The 24,538-nt window shown below is 40.1% G+C and overlaps 1 protein-coding gene across 2 annotated transcripts in view; it reads right to left on the bottom strand.

Moving 5' to 3' along the window:
• The window catches only part of Utx (Utx histone demethylase), a 192,449-nt gene that overhangs the window by 16,683 nt on the left and 151,228 nt on the right, over positions 1-24,538 (bottom strand). For both annotated transcript variants that reach the window (XM_071585449.1, XM_071585450.1), the window contains 7 exons: positions 12,397-12,572; positions 10,814-10,942; positions 9,533-9,758; positions 8,705-8,805; positions 8,363-8,522; positions 4,792-5,065; positions 1,370-1,561 (listed from right to left, as the gene is read on the bottom strand). In XM_071585449.1, the coding sequence (XP_071441550.1) occupies positions 1,370-1,561; positions 4,792-5,065; positions 8,363-8,522; positions 8,705-8,805; positions 9,533-9,758; positions 10,814-10,942; positions 12,397-12,572 (1,258 nt within the window). The remainder of the gene's footprint in view (positions 1-1,369; positions 1,562-4,791; positions 5,066-8,362; positions 8,523-8,704; positions 8,806-9,532; positions 9,759-10,813; positions 10,943-12,396; positions 12,573-24,538) is intronic.

Raw genomic sequence — 24,538 nt, 5'->3', positions numbered from 1 at the left:
TGAGACTTTTGGAAAATTGGTTCTCAAGTTTGTTCTTCAGGTTAAATCTCCCTTGAAAGACAATTAATTAACTCAGAAAGACGTGTTAAAAATTAAACAAAGCTCCTTCCCACATGAATGAGAGAACACCTATCCAATTATGGCACACAGATTTTACCCCAAAGGTCACCTCCACACTTCAACCAATGGATCAAGGTGCCATTGCATCATCATTTGGCTCATCAATGTACTCGGCTTCTCCATGAGATAGACAAGAAAAATGACCATTTAATGAACTTTAGGAAGAAAATGAAATATTTCATTAATTCATGGTGTGTTCTAGGTCTGGTCCTCAGTTTAGTATGTTACACCAATTTGTTCTAGGAGGAAACTATTGATTGACGTTAAAGATGAATGCAAGTGATTTTCAGGAACCACATGAATAATTGTAAGGCCTCCAAATTGAGAGAATTAATAAATGCTGTGCAGACATTTAAAACTGCAACTTCATATAAAAAATCTAAGATAATGATCTTAAGGAAAAAAAACGTTAAAATGCCTTGAATGAAGACTATAAAAGAATAAAGCAAAAGGTATAATTATATGTGTTTTCTGATTATTTGTATATTCTATCTCCATCATCACTCAGGATTATGAGTTCGATGTACTTTGAACAACTTGGAAAAAAGAGGTCTAATATGAAAAAGAAAAAGGTGGAGATTAATTTGACATGTCCTGATGCACAAAAGCTTAATGAATGGAGTAATTGAAGTTACCACAGAAGCAAAGAGTTACTGGATAACTTTCACCATGAAGTAACAGGCGTGATGCAGACTTCAGCACAAGGGAACATAAACAAATGAAAAGATTGAAATACAAATGTGATTTAAAATCTGCATCTATGAACAAACTGTTGCATTGAAGTGCATATTAGTGGATGACCTTATTAAAAGTTACGGTTGCAGCATCTCCCACAGTTTATTGCAAAATAATGCCGTTCAATATAATTATAGGATATTGTGATTATACTGATTACATTCCTAAAAATGAATACACTCAAGCTGGCCAATAAACTTTTGGCTTTCCCTAGGTTATTAACAATAAAAGAAGAAATTTAAAAGTTGGGAGAACAAGTTGTTTGCCAATTATAAATTGCTATGACCCCTGGTCTGTTAAGGAAAATTAACTAATATATTAACATTGCTATCTAATGTTGTGTCATCCATTAGTATTTTAACTGGCTCAACACTTTCTAATGCTAATTATTATATTTGACACAAGTTTTGACATGTTTGTGCAAACTTGATACAAAAATTAACTTAAAAACTACAGAAAATATGAATGCAGTAAATAGAGGGAGACCTTTTCACCATTTTCAGTTAAGACTCACCTTAAACCTTTTATTTGCATTTGAGATGGCTTGCTGATTACTTCCCACTTGTTGTTGGATAATGTGTGACGTTTGTCCAGGTTGACGTTGCTGAGGTCCCTGCTGATTTGATGGATATGGAGGTGGAGGACCTTGTGGATTCCCACTCCCACCTATTACAGTCCCCGAAACAGCATATTGACCCTGGGCTCCCTGGAACAACAAAAGAAATCATATTATTGGTAAAATTAAAAAAAAACCATGGATGCAGTAGGTCAATAAAATATTGGTGGGCTTCATAATATTGCTCTCTTTATATGGCATGATAAATAATCGTCTATGTATTCCATTGTCTAACAATTGATCGAAAGCAGTCTATTTTGCTCTCTTTTGATTGAGTTTACGTAAGTGGCTTTCTGCAGTGTCCCGAAATTCGTATGTTAACAGTTCACCCTAATTTTGGGAGTCGGGATGATTCTTGACAATTCTTATGTTTTTTGTCCAGGTTCAAGTCCCCCAAACATCTCAGGCCTTCTTAGAAGGCTCTTGGGAAGATAAGTCTTTCAACACCCTCCTCTTCTGTCTGCCGTTGGGGCCAATAACTATGTCTTTGAAAGAAGATGCATCCTTGTTCCAAGATCATCAGACAATCAAATTTCCTCTCCAACAACTTCTTTTCTTAGCATTGCATCACAATTTTATAAGTTCTTACCAATGTGTCTTTTAAGGGAGAAAATTTTATTCCCTGCATTCATGATGTCACTCAACGCATTAGATTCTAAGGTTTTGGCTAAATTTAAGCACACCAAAAGTATGCCCAGGCCTAAAACTACAACAAGTTGACAAGTTATAGCCTTTTATGCTAAATGCTGATGTCACCACAGAGTGCAATCACACCAGTGACTACAAAAAAAGATATTTAAAAATCACCTCTTTATATTAACTGCTGCTTTCTTCTCTTTTGGAGTAAAATTGTTTGATTTTCAAATTAAATTTTAATTCTTCTACCACTGAGTTAAGTCAAAATATGCCGGATCGGGGCAATTATTTCAATATTAAACAGCATTTGTTGCATTTATGATTTGACATAGTTAAAAAAAAATTCAGATGTCCGCTTTCACAAATGTTTACTCTTGTTAAAACTTAAAATATTTGTCAACACTACAGTATTTTAGAGTTTTCCTATGCTATAATTGGCAAAAAAGGATGTGCTTTTGACATTGGAGAATGTGATAAAAGATTTTATAAGGCATATATGAGAAGTACAACTCATTGCCAATTCTCTTGAGGTCAAAAAAATGGCAGCCAAAGCAATGTACATGTAAATGTATTTTGGTATGAAATGTATAAAAATTAGACTTGCTTCATGCAATTGTAATCAGTTTTCAATCAAAAAGTAAGCCCATTAGGACTTTACATTGCATGTGCTTCATTCAATGCTAAAAAATAGAGATAGGAATGGGATGTGAAAATGAAACTGGAATGGACATGGGACAGTCATTTAAAATATTCAAATTTTATTCTTATTTCCTCAAAAATTATAATTCCAAAAACTATTCAATCACTCTTTCCTCATACTCCATTTTATACAACTGAAGCTTGAAATTATCATTAGTTGCCACTCATGAAAATGTGATCAATAATTACGTTGAAGATAAAACGATCTGGAAAATGAATTTTCAAAATTTGGGCAATTGAATTTCCAAAACCATGCACCAATGAATGATGGTTAGGTCAGCAGCAAACAATAAGCTCACGTTATCATCATCATCCACAGAAATCAACTCTGAAGGCTGACTAGGATAGGCAAGGGCCAAGTTTACCCTGAACCCTATGTGAAATTCATATATTTAGGGGAGGGGGACATTTCCTTCTCTAAACCACCATTCCATTGCCCACACAGTCCTAGTGATCAGAAAGTTGTGCTGCATAGAGGTTAGATGGCACTGCACACGGATATCAACCAGGAATTGAAAACTGGACACAATGGTTAGTAGTCTAACACTCTACCTATTGGGCTACCATGCTGCCAAACAGATCTTAATGGTCTAAACGTAAGTCTTATTTTGATAAAATCTGGCAGATGACAAATTGAAACAAAACATTTTTTCCACATTGGGCTGCTTAAAATTAGGGCATGACAACATTTTACCGATAAATACAATTCTATAAGAAAATAAGGCTTGAGAAATATGGAGAGGCCTAAAATTGAACCAATATGGTATTTTCACCACAAAAGTAATCGATCTACAGTGATCCCTGACAAAATCTTACTCCAACCATTTAAGCTAAGAAAATTTATATTGCGATTAAAACCTTATCTTCTTACTTCCATCGCTTCATAAAACCCTATCATGAATGCCATTACTCATAAAGATAGGAAAAATCAAGATTTTGCGTGGCCATATTAATAACTCTGCACACTAAGTAAATGGTATACATCATGATAGCCAATTACTCCATCACCCCTCCCATTTCAGCAGGACATTACTAATCAATAAATTCATTATCCTCCTACTGTAGCACCCAGTGGTGTTTATCAGACACAGTGATGCATCACAGAGGCCACAGTTTGTGCCAGTTCTTGGGAATATTTTCTCGGATATTTTTCATTGAAAATGCATTTGAATTAATGACATAGAGTCCACTACCATGAAAAACTTTTTTTTTAATAGTGAAGCTCATTTTTTTTCATCAAAAATCATTGAACTCGAAAATTAACAGAAACCATTTAAGAATTCTCATTTGAATCCATTCAATTCACGATAACTTCCTGATAATTCTTGTACACATTCAACATATAATCCATGCATATTAACGGAAAGAAAACATGACTACACTGTCCTAGAGAATAATTAAAGTCTGAAAAAAAGACACGCATATAAGATTCACAGAGGTTTTTAAGTTGTACATAATGCAAAACAGGAGGAAAATGCTTCATAAGCAAATGAACTTATAATAGGGAATTCCTAATTTGCCTTATGACAAATTTACAGAATGTTTCATTTAAAAAAAAAACAGACCACAAAGATCAAAATGACTTTAACTTCCAAAAATTAAAACTGTGCTGAAAAATTTATGAAGCACTTTTCCCTCTCATTAGATCATTGATTTCCCTCAAGTAAGTTCCATGTTACATATTTCAACAGCCTAATTACATTTTATGAGAGGGGCTTCATTCCTCTTTAAATATTTACACGGCATATGGATATTTCTCTCACTATTGGCCCTAGGGTGTATACTTTTGAGAAAAGTACATGTGCCACAGAATCCCCCATGGCGTTCACTAAATTAGGAACTTTACCTTTGTGTAGAGCTTATATGATGGTATGCAGATAAACACCTAAAGGGGCATGCTTATGCATCAAGCGCAGGACAGCCACAGCTTGCTTATTCCTAAGATGATCAAACTGTTACTTAACTGCCGGTTCCTCAACCCTCACCTGCTGATACCCTTTGTGAAAAGCAGAAGGGGAAGTCTGCTGGGCGACGCCCGATGTCATCCTCTGGTGCTGCCCCTGCTGGTGTGGGTGCTGAGGATGGTGGGTGTGTGGGTGGTGGTGGTGACCCATCGATGCACCCACCATCATGCCCTGCTGTTGCTGCTGCTGCCCATGCGCATGGTGCTGCTGGTGCACCTGCTGCTGCTGTCTCGATGTCATCTCAGCAGATATGGGCAGGTTCCACGCTTCCTCTATGGAGGGCAGCTGCCGCCGTCTGTTCAGGGAGTCACAAAGGAAGCCATTTCTAAGAGCCTCAAATATGCAACGCAAAATGATATCTTACTTTCATCTCTGTTCAAAAGATAAAACAATCCCACAAATATTTAGCAAAATAAACATCTTTATAATTGTAATAAATTTGCACATGAACAAACTTGAACTTATTCCCGCTCTAAACTTATAAAATCCAGTTAACAGTTAAAAGAGTGCAAGAAATTATAATAAGACCCAGTTAAGATATGGGAAGATAACCCCTATTTAAGGCCATTGAATTAGTAGTTTTTAGGGGAGGCGACTGACAGCTAAGGTCATTTGTGCCATAGGGGATGGACAGGAAAGGATGAAGGGTGGAGAGAAACCCGGCGTCGGCATTAGCCTACTCTTTACGAAAGGCGCCAAGGGGTCCGCAGCTTAACGTCCCATCCGACGGACGGCGTACTCACTCAAAGTGCCCTCCACAAAGCACCTCAAGTAGGGATCGAGATACCTCTGAAAAATATTCAACACCGCCGGGATTTGGCCATTGAATTATTAGATTAAAATGTAAAATAACTCACACTAATGAGAACATATATAGCAAGCCACTTTTATTTCTATAAGTCTAAGCAGGCTAAGTTATGATGAGAACATTTGATAAGGGAAGAAATTTCAACAGATGGGCATATAATTTAGGATGTATGAAAACACAAAAGGAGAAAGAATCCTGACACACTTACTAGCCAATCGAGAAAGGTGTGCTTAACTGAATAAATGAACAGTATATTTTTGGTGTAAAAAATACCAAGTTTATTTATTCATCAATCATGAATTTATACATAGTAGAGCCTCAAACCATTGAATTCTTGAAGGCTGACATTTTTCAGTTTTATGATGAAATATCACAAAAATGTTCTTCCATGAACATCTCAATTATTCATCTGATTTCAGTGTTGTTCCAATATGATCTATGCAAGATACTTAAATACCATCTCATCTACTTCAGGTGTTTATAAAACAAATGATTATGAACACACATTCATATGAATATGGTATCTGTTAAACATCATTACTATTCTAGCGATAAAATTTTTTTTATGAAGTTTTAAAAATAAAGCTAACATGATTTCCTTAAGCATGCTAGCAGTAATGGCTGTAACTTGGTTTAGAGTAATAGAGGTGAACCATAAACCATCTCATGAACTCCTTTAAAAATATCCAAATTATGATAAAGAAAAGATTCTCTAGGATGAATTTTTGTTAGTTTATATATTATTTTCTTGGTCGACTGAGCATCTAGCTTTGTAAATTGCATTTTCCAGTCATTGTTAATGAACGAGAAATACCCACATGATAATTTGGTTTCAAAAAAGAATCTTGAAGAACTAGTCATTCTATGCATAAAACAAATCAAGAAAAAAAAATACATTTTCATGAAAAAACATTGATGACAACATGAAATGAATTATTTAGAAGTGATGTGTAAAAGGTGATTTTATCCTAATATTGTAGATTTGGTTCCCATTTATAAATACTCAAGAACGAATCCATGAACAATTTGTCAGATTGAAATATATTACTGCCATTTCCACAAATTTCCATAAAACTTGTCAAACTCCTGTAGTATGTTTGTACATCCTCTTGAAGGAGATGATCTACCTGGGAGCATGAGTAGTAGTAGTTTTTAGGGGAGGCGACCGACAGCTGAGGTCAATTGCGCCATAGGGGATGGACAGGGAAGGATGAAGGGTGGAGAGAAACCCGGGGTCGGCATTAGCCTACTCTTTACGAAAGGCGCCAAGGGGTCCGCAGTTTAACGTCCCATCTGACGGACGGCGTACTCACTCAAAGTGCCCTCCACAAAGCACCTCAAGTAGGGATCGAGATACCTCTGAAAAATATTCAACACCGCCGGGATTTGAACCCGCGCCCTCAGGGTGGGAAGCCAGTACGTTAGCCCCCGCGCCATCTCGATCCCCCTGGGAGCATGATTATTTTTATCAATTTAATTGTAATTCTATGGAAAGCAATCTTCATCTGACGAGATATTCATGAAGTTTTATCAAATCCATTTATTTAACGCCTTTGGAAGAATTCTTTCCCCTATCTCCACCTCGGTACATTATTCAGTCTCAATTGAAAATCATCACCTAATGGGATATAAGGATTCTGCCTCCCATTCAGGGCAATCGGGTCAACTAAAATCATGCTTTTTTTCACTACCTGTTCCATTTTTTTTACCAATATGTAGCATGTGAATGCATCCTTCTTTTGAAAAATTTGTCTTAATTGCCCCAAAATTAGATTAAATATCAACCATGGTAGATAGATAGATGGTTTTCATAACTCCAGAATGTTCCTCCTCAACATTAAGTAAAGAGCAAATTTTCTGCGACATGCACCAGCATTGCAATCCATTATTCACTTTCTGTCATTCAAATTAAAATGCTTTTTCTTTTCAGCAGCAACAATTAGAAACCAAGTTTATGGGTTCAAAATTTTTGCAAAAGACTAAAAAATAATAAAGACCTTACTTCATCAATTTAATCAAAAAACATACAATTAAGTCCTTATTAAATTTCATGGTTTAACCTAATTTAGTCAAGATAAGACAATAGGCTTGGCCATTGCATTGGTGAACGTTATGAATATTGGGTTAAACTATGGTTGAAACTGGGTTGTGAAATGAAACAATTCAAGTGAAATTTGATAGTTATTTCTTTCTTCTCCAATGCCAATATTTGTTTTCTCAGAGTAAATTTACAACAGAAACTGCTACTTATACATATTATTCTGACTTACTCCAAAGTTTGTGATACTAGAGTTTAAAAATACCAGAGTGAAAATTAAACAAGGTAGAGGTAAGTAAGTACGATGCAGACACTTTAGCACTAATGACATAAATTTGGTGTGAATACAAAAAATATGGTTTTAATACTTGGACAGAATTGGAAACAAAATATTTTATTTCTATTGAAATTAACATTGAGATACTCCTACATGGGGAATTTAAAAAAATATAAGGGCAAACTTAACATTATTTTCAAAGGGACAGCTCAGAACTACACATTTACATTTTTCAAGTTCCAGCTCTAATTCGAAAATTTCATTCCCAGGGATATCCATCATCCCCTGTTCCAGAACTGGAACTTCCCCCAAACTGGCCAACAAATTGATGAGACACTTACAGAACGCTATGATTTATTCAATTACCATGCAAACACCGAATCGTTCAGTTCTTTTTTTTTAGGAAGCCATGCTACTTATACTCTTATTCACCCAGGAACATGCATAAATCACTAAAGACAACACTCACTTGCTGGTAACGCTGGGCATTGGGGCGTTGCTGAGGTGACTTTGAAGGAACTTAATGCGTTGACTCAGATTTGGGTTCATCGGCTTGTTGGTGCCACGCGTGGCATTCACGTAACAAGCAAAAGCGTCTCTCGGTTGACTGCAACTCTCGTACAATATCCCTAAAATTAATGCACACAAAATTAAGGTAATAATAACTTTTTTTTTACATTGCATTATTTTACATAGCAAACAGGAAACTTAACTCGAGGCAAACAGATTATGCTAGTAATTTTCTTGCAAAACAAATGTCCACATAATACAAATATATTATTAAAAATAAAGACAAACTTTGGGACCTTACCTAAATTAGTCCATGCTGCTGTATGGCTTTTATCAAGTTGAACGGCACATATGTAGGCCTGCAGTGCATCCATAGGCTGGTTCTGCTGCTGGTACAGAACCCTAGATCATACAAGACACGAATTAATTAATACTGCCACAATCCACTTCAATTGGCTTGGTCTTAATTTAAGTTTTGGGACTCATGCCATAGCCATAACCAGTGTCGACCAAGGATAGCCTAAATAATAGCTAAAAAGATGACAAAAATTTTCTACTTTCTGGAATACGACATCATGTAACAGACCACATGATTTTTCCTCTCAATCTATTAATGTATCAGGAGTGGTAGAGATATGGGTGATGTGTTAATGTGAACTTTTTAAGAAAAGTATTTTCTTTCACAAACATTTCATAAAAATATAGCCTACTTTGAAATTCAATGTAATTTGTAAGAAAGAACATTTAAATAATATAAACAATTATGAAGACCTTGGATGTAATTTGTCGGGCACATTCCTCATACTACCACTTCTACTTCAAAAATATACAACTTATTTTGAGATGACTCCAATATTAAATAAATTATTTGTTAGTAATATACTAGAGATCAAAATAAAGCAGAGAAGTGTAGGATTCATCCAGTTTGCACTTATATAAAAACCATTATTAGATCACAAATTCACACACACAATGCAAAAGATAGATAACAGATGCATTTCATTCTATGTAAATCAGTATAATAAAGAATTTCAGGAGAGGTACAAACATACATAGTTTTCCAAAGAAATGGCTTTAGATAGTGAACAACATTAGGCATAATAAAGCAACAAAGCCAGCAGGCACTCACCCAATGGAGCACCATGTGTCTGCATTTCCCTCAGACTTCTCAACAGAGTTGCGGTATGCTATGAACGCATCATGCACCTTCCCTGCGCTTGCGTAACACCTTCCCAGAAGGTAAAGAGATTGGCCTGACTTGGGATCTGCCTCTATTGACTTCTGGAGACAGTGGATGGCTACACTTTCCCTTTGTGATTTATCACCCAGGGACTCAACGCTGTGATACATCCATCCTACACAAAAATACAAATGAAACATTAAAATATGGTTACGCAGGTAACTTGATTGTGGAGGTCCTGCACACCTCAGTTGACCCAATGTTCATGCCATCATAAGATTAACTTGATCAAGATAATGCTAATCTATTATAAGTTTTAATAGATTCATGATATTAAACGTTAGTACATATTTTAGATTAGTTAATGATAATGCAGAGAACTAAAATTTAATTTTCTTTAACTCTTATGCCTGCAATCAATTTTCTTCAAACATCGCAAGTAAAATTCAAACTTATAATCAATTAACAATAAATTCTCTTTTTATCATTCATGTTACGTCCTTCTGAATTTTAATATGTTTAAATATACATCTAAAAAAATCACAAAAAATCAAACATTTCTGTTATTCTGTTGAGCAATCAGTGCGGAATAGTTGCTAATACACTAATTAAACTAAATTGAAAAATCCTTTACCACTAAATGTCATTCATGATATGGAAAAAAATACCCATTTAAATTGATATTAATTGAAATCCTCACCTAGGGCATTTAGCAGATAAAATTAATATAACAAACTGTACACAATTTGGAGTATATTTATTGTATTAAATGGAGTATTTATTAGTGTGCTCACAGTAGCATATCTTGGATCACCAATATGACTCATTCGATTTATATATATCACAAAATTAATAAAAGTGTACAATTTACTAGGACACTACTTGAGGTTCTTCATGGTATTATTGTTGCAAAATATACATTGAAACAAAACAATTAAGAATAGTATTTACAAGACAAAAATTTCCTAAGAAAAATTCAACACCTTTGGTGCCATAAAATACATCAGTCATGTACATGTTTACAACATCTGAAATGAAAGCACCATGTCTACCATTTTTATGTTATTTTTTTTCTCATTCTGATCGCGATGACAGTTATATACACTAATTTAACAGCTACCTCTTACCTCTTTAAAGATTGAATGAAGATCCCTGAGAAATTCTTAAAAATACACATAATAAGTAGCCACTATGGCAGGTAAACTTTGGAAACTGAAAACAAAAACTTACCTAACTGGCGACATATGTCTGCCTTGAGGTGGGTTGGGAGATCTTTCTCTCTCAGGAGCTGCTCGTAACTCTCCTTGGCTGTCTTGTATTTTCCCTGCACTTCATACAGATGCGCAATATGGAAGCGTACTGCAAGAGTTGAAGAGAACACATGTAAAATTCGAGCATGGACTTCTTGAGTTAATTATTTTTATAATCATGAAATTGGTCTGGAGTTACTAAACATCTACTCATCTGAATAACACATGAAACAAAGAGCTGGAATTAAAAAAAGTACAAGGCCCTAGCATAAGAGCAGATTGGACAAAGATATTTAATGTTTCAAGAGAAGATAGCTCATACGTATTCCCGGTCAACACTTACTGAGGTAGTGCAAGTAAACCTAACAGGGAAGGTCACAGACCAGATCTCTGATCAAATACGGATCTCAGGTTTAAAATCTGGGCATTATTCTTAAACACCCCCATCTAAGTACATCCCCAATTGATTTTGCGGGAACTGAGAATTTCCGGAACTGAGATGATTAAATTTTGAATCCAGATTCCAGGGAATTAGCTGAGCTCAATCAAAATATAACAAATTAGCCTTCGATTACAAATTCCTCAGTGCCAAATATCAATTTACTATCATAATAAGCAGTTCATTTTGCAAGGATATTTGATATTATTATCTTCCTCCCTCAGTTCCTCCCCCTAGCTGGATATATGACATTCTTCCAATTAAAAAAAAAACCAAACTGCAATTCCATGCAAATAATTTTGACTTGAATAAACACCACCCCACCTTAGTACTTTTAATAAACATAAAATATATTGGTATGCCATAATGATGAATATTTTACTTGTATCCAGTACCTGAAGAAAAAATTAGTGTTTTCACACTGCACATTGTTGTACATGCCATTCTCAAATGTACTCTTAAACTGAATATTAGGCAATACTTATAACATATAGGGCTCATCATAAAAAATTAAGTGAAAAATTGTGTATCTCGTCCCGCAACAGTTTTTATTGCACAAAACCAAGTGGTAGTATAAGCCCTCTTGGAATTCATTCCAATGAAAGGACATTAAAGAGGGCAGCGATGCATATTCTCAACGAGTTACTACTTTATAATGGCTATTTCTATGGCACATTACTTCAAAAATAAGGAATGAAAAGTATCCCTGATCAACCTAATGGTTTTAATCCTGTGCCCTGCTGAGATGACCAACATGGAATTGAACAGACCAGATCTTGGTCTAGTAGTAAGTGTGGCTAACTGTAATAATATACACAAATACTACAACAGTCAATCTTCGAGGCACAAACTGGGAGGCAAAAAGCAAAATGGGAAAGTTAGCATTCTTCACGCTCATTTTCAGGCATTAACTTTCTCCTAAGATTTTTTCACCAATCAAAATGTTCCAATTATACTTGTCCATGATAATAACGAAATTATCCTCATTTTTTACCAAAAACCACAAATTCTGCTATCTATATTACTCCTCCTCCTTAAGTATTTTGGAGGTGCTTTTTTAATTTACTAAGCAGCAACGGAAAGAGTCTTTTGTAAGTCCAAATAAAATTCAAATATTAACTCACTTTCTAGTTTGGGGAACGATGAGGGAGAGGCGTCTATAAGAGCCAACTGGAGGTGTTTCAATGAAGAATCCCAGTCGCCATTCGCCTTGTGCATCAAACCAAGCCGCAGATGGACTTCATTTGCCCGGCTGAAGCCAGCCTCCACATACAGCACTTGTTGGAATGCCTTCACCGCCCTAGAATGAATAAAATAAATCAGGCTTTTAATTAGGTACTTCTGGCAAAAAACAAACAATCATAAATAGAGCATGATGTGAATCAATCCCGAATTCTCCATTTACACCAAACCAACATAAATTTAAAAAAAATTGAGATAGTTTAGGGTGAATCGAGAATTAAAGTCATGGCTTTCAAACATGAAACATATTATTTCCATAATACAATGTCAGAGAAAAGGAATCAACAAGGAAGAAATACTAAAATTATGATTTTAATTCTCCGATAAGTCTAATGTACATTGAAAGAATAAGAAAAATTGAATTGTAATATCTTTCAAGTAATACGTAATCTTGTTTTGTAGCTAACAAAAAAAAACTCTTCTTTAAATATTTGCACTGCCCTTACATAAGTCTGCTCTAAATTAATTCAGCAGCTATATTACTTTAGATTCCATGGTAAAGTGGTACTTATTCCTAAAGAATATATTTGACAAGTGATTGCCCTGCTTGATATAATATTTTTCTCATAAATATAGTATGAGCCTATAGAATTACATCATCATGTTTTCCAGACCCAATGAATCTATCATTCATTGGTTTGAAGATTACGAGAATAAACTCTGGGTCCTTGTGTCAGGCTTGACCGTGCGTCATGTCAGATAATGGGGTATGAATAGACACACTTATTACTGCCGTACCAGAGTCATCAACTTTGGAACATGGCAGGTTCACAATTGGAACAAAAGCAAACCCTGAAGGTCGCTTAAAGATGGGGTGGAGTTCCCCAATAAAAATAACCCCTACGCGTGAAATTAATATAATTGGAGAAGCAGTTCCTTTCAGTGTGGCAACTGGTTTTCCGGACAGTTGTGGTATCCAAAAAATAATGGCGCTCAACCGGAATATGCTAGATGCATCACCAGATTCAAACCTGCAAACCTACAGTCAACAGTCGACGAAACAGTCGTTAAGTTACCACGCCCACATATCATCACGACTCTCGAAAAAGATCGCGGGCCCATTAACTTTCCAACGCGAGGCGATCAGTGGAGGCGTGGACGTCACTTCCCGAATCCAGCCGGCGACATGGCTTGACGCGAACTGGCAAACTCGCCTTGAGGACGAAGTTCCTCAATTTCCAGTACATCGCCCAAATCCCACGATTAGAAACCGCGAATCTTATGCACGGACGGGGGGCGATTACTCCCGAGTCACATTTAAAGAGACGATCTTCGACGCCTGGAATTCCAGAGGCCACTTTCACTTCGCGCTACTACGTCCGCGTGTACGTTCGCGTGGAGGAGGGGGGGGGGGGCGACTACCCTCACCCGGGAGTTACTGCTGCCCACACGTGGTTGATTCTGGGCGAGCGAGTGCCCCAGTCACTTTATCTCCTCCAGTCGTTACATTCAATGGGACGGTGATGAATCACTTCACAAAAAAAACATCACCGCAACACCTTCCCCTTTCTCCAACCAAAACGTCTGCTGTCCGGTGAAAACCTACGCTTCCGCAACGAATAAGCAAAGACGATGGCAAACCACGTCCACTGGGCGACTCATAAGTGCTTAGAATTGAAGACTAAAATAACCCAATAGATCTAGGATAGGTGGAGTCATCTTTCGACTACTCGAATTCCAAAGAATTCACCATGAATGAATGAGCCACTCCCATCAACTCACGAGAGCCTCCCACTTCCTGTCTGCATGCAAATCATGGCCAGGATGTGGTTTACTTTCCACCAGAAAAAGTTCTCTGGAACGCGAGTCTCAAAGGAAAATATTCACCAGGTAAGGGTGGCCTTCAATCTTGCTGCCACTCATGCTTAACCTTACATTTTTTTGACGGATTCAACCGGCATTCGCTTACCAACAAGCTAACATGTAAGCTGCACTTACCAAGGAGCATTCGTAGAACATTTAGGTGAAAACTATCGGCGCAAGATTGGCTAAATATAACTTGAAGATAAATTTAGATTGAGAAATTCTCAGAAAACAACGTTTATCTGCCATTCACTTATCCGCACATTCGATAGACAATACGATACACATCATCTCTACCTTAAACAATCTCGGGGAGTACATTTATTGTGTCAACAATGGCGTTTCATGCAATACGCGCATGAAATTAACGTGATGTGACATTTCCTTTCAATGCCAGAGAATAAAGTTCGATTAAACGATGGTGGTGATTGGCTAGCTAATACTTAAAGAATCAACTAACACGGATCGAACAGCTGTTTCGAGAAAATAGCAGAACGGCGAAAGAAAGAGAGAGCCTTTAAGTGCTCTTGTTCCCCTCCTCTTTAATTCTAGTTTTCTAGGTCCCGTTGACGGATGGAAAATCTGCAGCTGAATTATTTAAAGACTGACTCCAAAACACTAGATGAGCGTAAAACATCACCACCCACACAGCCATAGAGTCTTCTGCACTCGTACTTGAAGTGGGAACACGCGATATGAAGCCTTATGGAAGCAGGCCGATGCACAAAAATTAAAAAAAAACCAAGGGTGCATCTTCCAAGAATACCTCTTTCCTCCATCGGACCAACTACTTTCTTCTTCGGCGGTCTTCTTTTACGAGTACCTGATCGACTGAAAAGAGAGCTTGCCCCAATGCGAGTTTTTTAAGTTACGGAGATTTTTTTAAAGGGCGTATATTAAATACTTGAAGGGTCCAAAAACGGGGTCATAAACAAGTGGAGATGCAACCTTAATTGCATGCCTCGAAAGATCGTAACAGAAACGACTGGCGAGCTCCAAAGTTTTAATTGCAAGCTGGCAGCGGTACACCGCAGTCCGAAGTGTAGCTGTCGTATCTTCTTCGACAACATACCATGGATGGCCCCGAAGGAGCACTTGACTTTCGGCCATCCCTTGAAGGCGAACGAGGCTTTTATGGCTCACCCGGGTACAACAAAGGAAACTTCCCCGAGGGATACCTATATCTCAGCTGCGCAGGCTCATAAAAGACGAACACTCAAATGACACGTTCTCCCTAAGTAGACAAAAATGATGGGGACTCATTTTTTTATGGGTTGCAATAATCATAAGAACCCACCAAATGTTTACACCCACATATTAAAGGAAGATCCTACGAATATCTTGCACATGACCAAGGTCGGAAGTTTCTAAGGGGTGTCCGATCGAAAAAAAATCAGTTTTCGAGAAAAAGTACCAACCCGATAAATTGTACGTACAACCAGTGTCACGAATAAAAAGGCTTTCTGTATTCAGACTGTTCCTAACTTTCTCGAGGCTATATGTACACAATTTCCACCTCTTTTCGACACGAGGTGCGCGACACTGAAGCCGGCACAACAACACACGGTGGTAGACAGTACACTTTCCGGCTAAACCAAAACGGGTTCGACACTCGTCCAGGGACCTGGTCATCCGGTTGCCCCATTGTGGATTTCTCCGACGGCCGGTTCCTTTGTGGAATGACCTTGAGCGTCGGTAAACTCGTGCGAGGAAAGGTACACAACCTTAAACAGCAATGAAGAGACAATGGAAAGGAAAGATGTGGCATTCGCATTGCGCTGACCAAGCAAAACCGTACAGTTGACAATATCTATCGAGTGAAATATCCTGCAGGTGTGTGCGTAAGGTTTGCACAAAGACACGTTCGACCCTTCCGAGATCCGCGCCCACCCGAGGGCGTTTCACATATTTTTTAAACATCAAATTTTAGTGGGTGGACCGGGCGACGCTCCAAAAATCGGTTTGACAACCGCGGTCTGGGGCAAGCGAGACCGATTGGCAGTCTGCGGCGGGAAGGGGTGGGGACGAGGGATAGAGAAGGAGAGACGGGTGGAGTGATGCAGACGGAGGGTTGGGGGGATTTTAGAAGACCGAAGGGGAGAAAGGGCAATCAGTAGGGAGGGGAAGGTTGGGAGGAAAGAAGACGAAAAAAATTGAGAGCGGGGCGATGTTCGGTGGGCGGGCAAGAGGATGGAAGGCGACCTTGAGGCGGAGCCACAGCCGACGAAGACGTTTGGGTGGGAGGAGGGGGGGTTGCGGAGGAGGAGGCAGGTGAGAGGGGATGGTAGGGGCCGAGCGCGTTCACCTGCCCAGGACGGGGAGGAGTGCCCGGCGACCAGCCAGCCAGCGGCCGACGACCCAGACCCCGTGTGTGAATCGCGTGTACGGCAAGAGACGGAGATAGAGAACTACTGCCATTATTTCACGAGGGCTCAGCCGGGAAAGGTTTGAGGGGACTAATGGATGGCTAAGCCTCTGGGAATTAAATAATTTTTTCTACCATTCAAGTGGTAATTTTCATTTCATTTGGATGGCCAGAGCGTCAATTCTGAGTTTTACCAATTTTAGTAATAATTACAACCCGGAGGACTGGATAATCTGCATTTCTTTTGTCCGTACTTTTAAATAACTGTGCAAAGTTTACATACTATGTTATATTCATGCGCTAATTTCAAGTTTTGACCGCATTTATATTTAAAAAATAAGGCTCGTAGTGAGCACCGATCAAGACTGAAATATGATCTTTAAAGCGTGATGAAATCTTATATCTAAATTTAATTGAAATCTTAGATCCAAGGATGGAATTAAACCAAAAGTCCATCACCATCCGCCCTACGATTACGTTAGTTACTTTAACAAAAAAACAAAACGAAGAGTTAAAAATAAACCGGCGGTAAACAATGGCTCTCATGCATACATATTTGAGGTCTTCACGAATATCTATCAAATTTATAACGGATCCATAAGCTTTAAAAAAAATCGATCCAATAACCTAATGAGGGAAAAAAAATTTAAACTCGAAAATCGACAATTAATGTCGGTTTTAACCCCATGATATTCCACTTACGAGATTTTGAGAAGTGCCACTAAATAAAAAAATGACGTGGGTTTTGGTTACCTTTGGTTCAACGTGAAATTAACCGGGCTGGAATGAGGCAGAAGCGGAGAAAATGAAAACCAACGCAATATTATCAATTAGCTCACCAAAGAACCAAGAAATTTCCGCCCGGAAACAATCGCATGGCCTTGGCCGATGGGGGTTGTTGCCATGGAATAATTTAAATTTCTATCGAGAACACTTTTAAGATTACAAAACAGTCGCTCGATAATTTTCTCTTAACCTTTTTCATAGTCTGGCTTCATACTAACCAACGGCAGAAAATGAATGACGACGAAGAAATTGCAGTTAAAACAATTTCTTCGTCATATTTTTTTCTCGACGCTCCTACGCGACGCTTTTATCACACGGCCATCGGCGCGCTCTGCCGCCAAATGGAGCTCACATCCGAGGGTGTGGAGGGATTTGGGAAGGCTCTTCCGGCGGAAGTGGAAGGAGGGAGAGCGCGGGGGTGTGGTGAGGGGGGCGGGGGAGGAATCCTCGACCATAAGTCACGCCGTCCCAAAACGCTTACGGCTACTTCGAATCCCAAAAGCGATCGATGTTGAAGTCCCACCGTTCAAACCTTCCCTTTACCCTCCCTCCCGCCCTCGCAATCACTCTCCCTCTCTCCCGTCCATTTCAATGCGAAATAAACGCATTCGCGGCGCGCGGTGATTCGATTCTTTCCCCAGGAGCGATCCTGTACACGTGTAGTAGGAGAGCCATTATGGGTGTCCAGTGGGTGGGGAATTTTCTACCAGCCATTCGCTTCAAACTAACACGAGTCGGGCCATTTGGTTATCCAATGGTCCATCCAATCCAATGGTTTTCGACGCCCCCTTCTCCTCGCTTGGAAATTTTTCGAGTGTGGATAATGGGAGGTCATTTTAATACTATACTGGTTACTTCGATAGAAATATGATGGCGCTGCTAAATCGGAAATTAAAGAAAAACCGGCCATGGTCAGAAATCGTAAATAGGCTGGGCCACTCGAAAAGGTTGTGGGGGGGATCTTGGGACCGACGCTGTGGCTTCAAGTATAAAGTATTTTCGAGGGGGGAGGGGATCTTTTTGGGATAGGTAGTGGCCCAAGGCGAAGGGACCCCTTTCTTCCAAGGCATAGTGCTATTAAGAAGAAGGCGATGGATCTTAGATAACCATGCATTTAAAATAAAAGGGCGACTGACATTATGATTCGTGGAGTCGGGGGCTGTTCCCCTCAATCTCACACACGTAGGATCTGTCTAATAATAGTATATGACTATAGTTTGAGAGGCTCAACCTCAGTTTCGAACCCGAGAACTCCGTGGTTAGCAGCTATTGATAAAAAGTCTTGTTTTCAAACAGGATACTCCTTGTCTCATATGCCATCTTGGAGATTTATTCTCAAAGGTGCAATTTATTTTACCGCTTAAGTCCACGTACCATGCTTGTACTTGTACCATGTATTGTGTTCCCATGTATCTTTGACATTTAAGGATTGGTTACTTTGAGAAAAGGCGTCTTTGTGAAACGACATCCTTGAGAAACTAAAAAAAACTCCGACGGCAATATTACGACACCACAGGAAAAGTAGTAGTAGTTTTGAGGGGGGGCGACCGACAGCTAAGGTCATTTGCGCCATAGGGGAAGGACAGGAAAGGATGAAGGGTGGAGAGAAACCCGGCGTCGGCATTAGCCTACTCTTTACGAAAGGCGCCAAGGGGTCACAGGAAAAATTCCGAAGCGTCATTAAGGGGCTTAGCTGGAAAAAATCCAATTTGACCGAGAGAGTTATACAACCGACTGGAATTAGAATAATGGGCTAACAATTAAGGAGTGCAACTGATTGGACCAGTGGACTAACCATATTCTCACAATAGGTATTTATTACGTTATGAATACCATTTTAGATTGATTTCACAACGAAAACGTCGTCGTCATTCAAGAATTAAAACCGAAGTTGGGTCGAAATGCCGATACGCACATGCCGTCATCGTTCACCACCCCTGGATCGATAGAATAAAAAAGAACGTTAGGAGAATAAAATGTGCGAACACGGACAGCGATGGTCATACCACCTCCATTAAAAAAAATCACTCAAGTTAGTCCGAAGACGAAAAATGCCAAACCATTTAAATTCACCCGAAACTTATGACCGCATTTGTTTCGCACGTGAATAACATCAGGCAAACCCCCTCCCCTCCATCCCCCGGCCACCCCAGAGGTAAGGTTTCGCTCCTTGCTTATTTTGGCGATGAAATAATTATCGGGTACGGAATACATCTTCCTTTCGCGATAAATTATAATATTTTCCACGTCCGCCCTATCCTGACCCCCCCCCCCCCTCAGTGGTCGTGAGCGCTGCGGGAATTTGGCCAATGATGATAAACTGGAACGGGTCTCTCGTGCCCTGAGCGCGCCCTGTTCCCTCCCTCCCCCCCCTTTCCTTTCGATTTCTGAATAAATTGACGCGGAGGGATGGGAAGGGATATTTTCGGCTATTTTTCACCGGGCGATAATCGCCATTCAAGTTAACGCGTTTTCCCGGCCGCAGGCGACTGACTGAAAAGAAACGGAATTTGGCTGGGGTCGCTCCACCGGAAGTGCTCCTCCAGAACTACCTTACACCTTCGTCCACATACCTCCGACGCCGACATCTACCCACAGAGCAGCTCGCGAGTGGCCACGTGGAATAAGAAAGGGCTTTATTAGGACATGGCCTTGCGAGGCTTCAGGCTCAAAGGAATTGCAAAGAGAAAACAGGGACAGCATGCAAAGAAAACAGTGATAGTGGTGTGTAGACAACATGTTCAGGTTGCATAGGAAAGGGTAGGCTACTTACTTCTTTTGAACATTTAAAGATCACGATAAGATGACAAAATGAACGAACTACATGCGTGCTGCACGAGTTAGGTTGGGATACTCTTGGCTCTCGAACAGAGCAGGCAAGCCTGACGACTTCTAGAAAGGTGTAGGACAACTGAGTTTTCTTGCGACACCGAGATAAACGTAAACTCAACAAGATTGAGTCCAAGAGCACGAAAAAATTAAATGAACAAGAATACTAGAATCTGATGAAATGGACATGCCCGTCAATCATTGCATGACGTATATAGGCGCGCGCGTGCACGAGAGTTGTATGCGAGCTAAAATGCAGTACAGTGAACTGATACTTATGCTTGTCGTGCTGGAGCCCTAACACCTCCCGTCACACGCCATCGCAGCGGATGAGGGTATTGTGTAGATGTAGATTAATTGTGATTCTCCATTAATTTTAGCTTTGGCGTGGTTGGTTGGCCAAGTGTCGGCTGTGACTCAGTAAGCACCCTACATCCCCAACACCGCTCTTTATCGTACCTAGGATAAGACATCAGCTGTGGCTCCAAATAATTGTTTCTCTATTAAATGATAGTCCGTGTAGTTTTAGTTTAAAATATTTACATGCCGAATTTATATTTGCACTTTCCAACGAAGGCCCTTGACTACATGGGCATAGGGCACGAGATACTTAGAGCAATAACCAGTACAAGAGAACAGGGGGACATGTGGTCATGAATTAACAAGAAATTGAGTAGTTTAGCCAACAAATATTTCGTGCGCTTGCTTCTAATGTTTTCCGCTATTCCGACAATGGAACTACTGCAGGAATTAAGATAGGTGTGGTGGTCTATTCATGATCATCTTTCACTGACATCTTGTCTACCCACGCAGTAGAGAAATCTGAACTACTCATTTATATCACACAGTTCCGCATATTGGGCTTGTGGCAGATGGAACACCATCCTTTATTCATGAATGTTGGATTCGTGAGCGTTCCGAAGAGAAAAAAAGATGACGGAATCAATGCATGGATGGGCGTTTAACTTCAGTTTTTTTGTTGCTCGCGATTTGAGCAAGAGCAAAATGAACACTGCAATCAGTCATGTACATTTCCAGGATATTAGGTAGGCACACGAAAGACCTCGAGCTTCCATTACGCATTTTATATTTGAAAAAGTTTTAGGTGGATGCACAAGGTCATAGTTTTATTTCCAAACCAATCCACAGTAATCATGAGAGGCGAGGGGAGCTCACCTAGTACTAGGCCCAACGGCGTGTGAAATTCTTACTTCAGGGTAGGGGAGCCAGTTCCTTCACCTGAACCACCTATTATTTCCTTGGTTGATCGGGTACCCGAAAAAGCACCCGGCTTGAGTGAGGCTGAGGGTGCACAGAGGCGTCCCCGATGACCGAACCAAGGCCCTCCCCCTCCGGTCGGTAGTACAGCGCTCTACCCCGTAAACTAACACGCCAATACAGTTCGTGAAAAGTATTGAGATTAACATGCGGTGTATGGGAACTATATGACATGTATCCATGTATCCATATAAAACTACGCGGGGAGTCATTTAGCATTATTCCTCAGCAACCTGTGAGGATCTTCAGGGGTGGGGGTGGGGATTAGAGAGAGGGGAAACCGTGAAATTTACTACTCCACTCCTGCAATAGCCTTGAGCGTGGAGCCTTGAACTAAGGACTCCATGCGCCCTCGACCCTCTAGCGGGAATAATGCGATGGATCGGACGGGCAAGCACATGCAACGGCATGCTAATTCGGCTGAACTCCAAGTAACCATGCATATTTATCAACCAAGTCCGTCTTTCTCGACGAAATGGCAATGAGTAAAGCTGCTTTATAAGTGCGAGTGGAAAGAAATACAATAAAACTTAAATGCACCCTGAAAAACTTTATCTATCAGGGCCAGGTACCGATACACAGCACTGACGACTTGACTTCCTTGCCTTCGCTCTGGTGAACTAAAATTTGTTCGCTAACGCGGCATTTAACTTTTGCGTGATTGGCAATTTCGCACATAAGCGAACCTAAAAGGTCCTAAATGCATTACCGCTGTCACAGAAGCGAGACGAAATTCTTCAGCGGTGAACCAAAATGGCCGGCATGTAGCGGGGGGGAGGGGAGACACCCACCTCCCAGCAACTGTTGAGATCCTAATTGAGATTGCTATTAAGTCCGTAAAAACCCTTTTCCCATCCGCAAAAGAAATAGCGAATTCGAAATGAATCACAAAGAAATGCCATTAATGCCTATAGTAGGATTTCGCCTGACGGATTTGATTATGCCGCCTAGATGAAATTACGATAACCGGACTATGAATGAAATGCCAAGGACACGCATGGCGGATCACTCCACAACACACACGGGCATTATTTACGGGAAGGACGGGTGAGGGGTGACGTTATCGGGAATAAATTATCAACACCATGGCACCAGAGTTCGTGTCTTCATCGCATTAAAAAAAAACACCAGGGAGAATGTACATAATTTAATCCCACCCTTTACTTTGCGCGGCACTGTTTTAGCATTAGAGCAGGTCTCATTCATTTATCTCGCAGACGGAAAGCCCGAGGCGAGATGCGACGGAGAAGAGCAATTCTCTCCCTCCAAAGCATCTTCCGCCGACTTTATTTTGCTCGTAATCCTCTGAAAAGAAAATAAGGAGGAGAGAGAAGCAAGTATTGTCGAGTATGGCAACAGGAAACTGAGGCGGATTGGGTGTACTCGGTTCAATGGACGGAAAGCAACGAGATCCACCCCTGGTAAACAGGGGCGGAGACGCACGCGACGCCCCGGGAGACGGTTAAATAACCGGGCCGAGGAGGAAACTTGGGAAAAAAACATTCTTCAAACAATGCAACGTCGATGTTATCTTTTGATGGAGAGCGCGCTTCGCGGGGAAAAGGTGAACGCACTCGACCCAAGTTTTCCGGCGATATCCCGAGCTTTCTCGGTGCCAAAACATTTGACGGGAAGCCCTTCTTGGCACAATTCGACATTCCTTGCTCCCCCTCCCCCTTTCCCCAGATGACTACGTCCGGCGGTGACAGTAACCCAGATTCGCCGTGGGGGTGTAAATTGAACGGAGCAACCATGCTAAAAAAACATTAGGTTGGTTTTAACGTAGGCGTGCGGGTTTTAACTAGCGTACTAAACCCATCCACTTTGACACTTAAAACTCACGCATCGTAAGGGGGCTGTTCCTTTCGCAGGGCCGAAAGCGGTTTCTCATGGAGATCTGCAAGCAAATAGAGATTTCCTCTAAGCAGTGGATTACCACACGAACGGAGTGAATGTTGGTGCTTATTTTCAATATTTATGAGACTTACTTCTGAAACGGCCTCGGTAGGAAAAAAACACCCTTCAATCCCTACATGAGCAATCGTCCATAATTCGGCGAAAAACCAAGCGTAGTTTTGCTATCCATCGAAAACTATCCTCCTTGTATGAACTGATTAAAGCTTTATATGGTTATAACAGAAAGCTACGATGACCCGCAGATAACTGATTCACACCGTGACGCAGTCTCCAGCAGAGGAGTGAAAAAAAACGCACATGAAATTTTAAATCCACAGCGGAAATCCAAAAGTACTTGCATCATATTCTTCTTGATTATTAAAAGAGACATCTCAACTGTTCCTTTCGCGCCAATTCTCCACTCAAGATTTTCCACCAAGTTCACAGATCACCCTTGTACTCGGCCTCATGCTCACTCGTTGTAGGTGGACATATATGATGTTTTCCATTAGCATACTATCCCTTTTCACACGAACTTGTTAACTTTCACAGATGAAGGCAATCTAGTTTCCTAACATGCATGACTGGGGCAACACTTCTGCAGGCAATAACGTGGTCACGACAGTGTTGATTCTGATACAATTAAGATACACCGACACACAATCTGGAATATACTACGAATGAGATAAGATAAACCACTTCAATTGACTTGACCCCAACTAATGAAATTGTTTTTTTTGCTCCTCATAATTTTACTCTCAGATAAATTTTACTTCACGTGAATCGAGTACACATAAATGAAACAAAATGGAACGCTTTAAACTATCCTCGCATTTACATCGGCATCCACTTCCAAACGCCTCTCGGCTCTCATGGGAAGGCCTGCGAAACTAGAGCGGCACCGTGATAAGCGTTCGACACTCTCAAGGCCGGCTGTGGTGGCTGACGGGTACCAGAAGTGTGGGAGAGGAGGGTGCAACACAAGGGGGGAGGAGTCTCGGGAACAGACATATGCGAGAACCAGATCTCGGCGTTTCTGGTTGACTGATGAAAACCTGCGGCCGACC

Source organism: Hetaerina americana, unplaced genomic scaffold, assembly GCF_022747635.1.
Source record: "Hetaerina americana unplaced genomic scaffold, ioHetAmer1.1.p SCAF_2, whole genome shotgun sequence".
Taxonomy (NCBI): Eukaryota; Metazoa; Arthropoda; class Insecta; order Odonata; family Calopterygidae; genus Hetaerina; species Hetaerina americana.
Note: the sequence above shows the minus strand (reverse complement) of the source record. Positions and strands in the feature narration are given on the sequence as shown.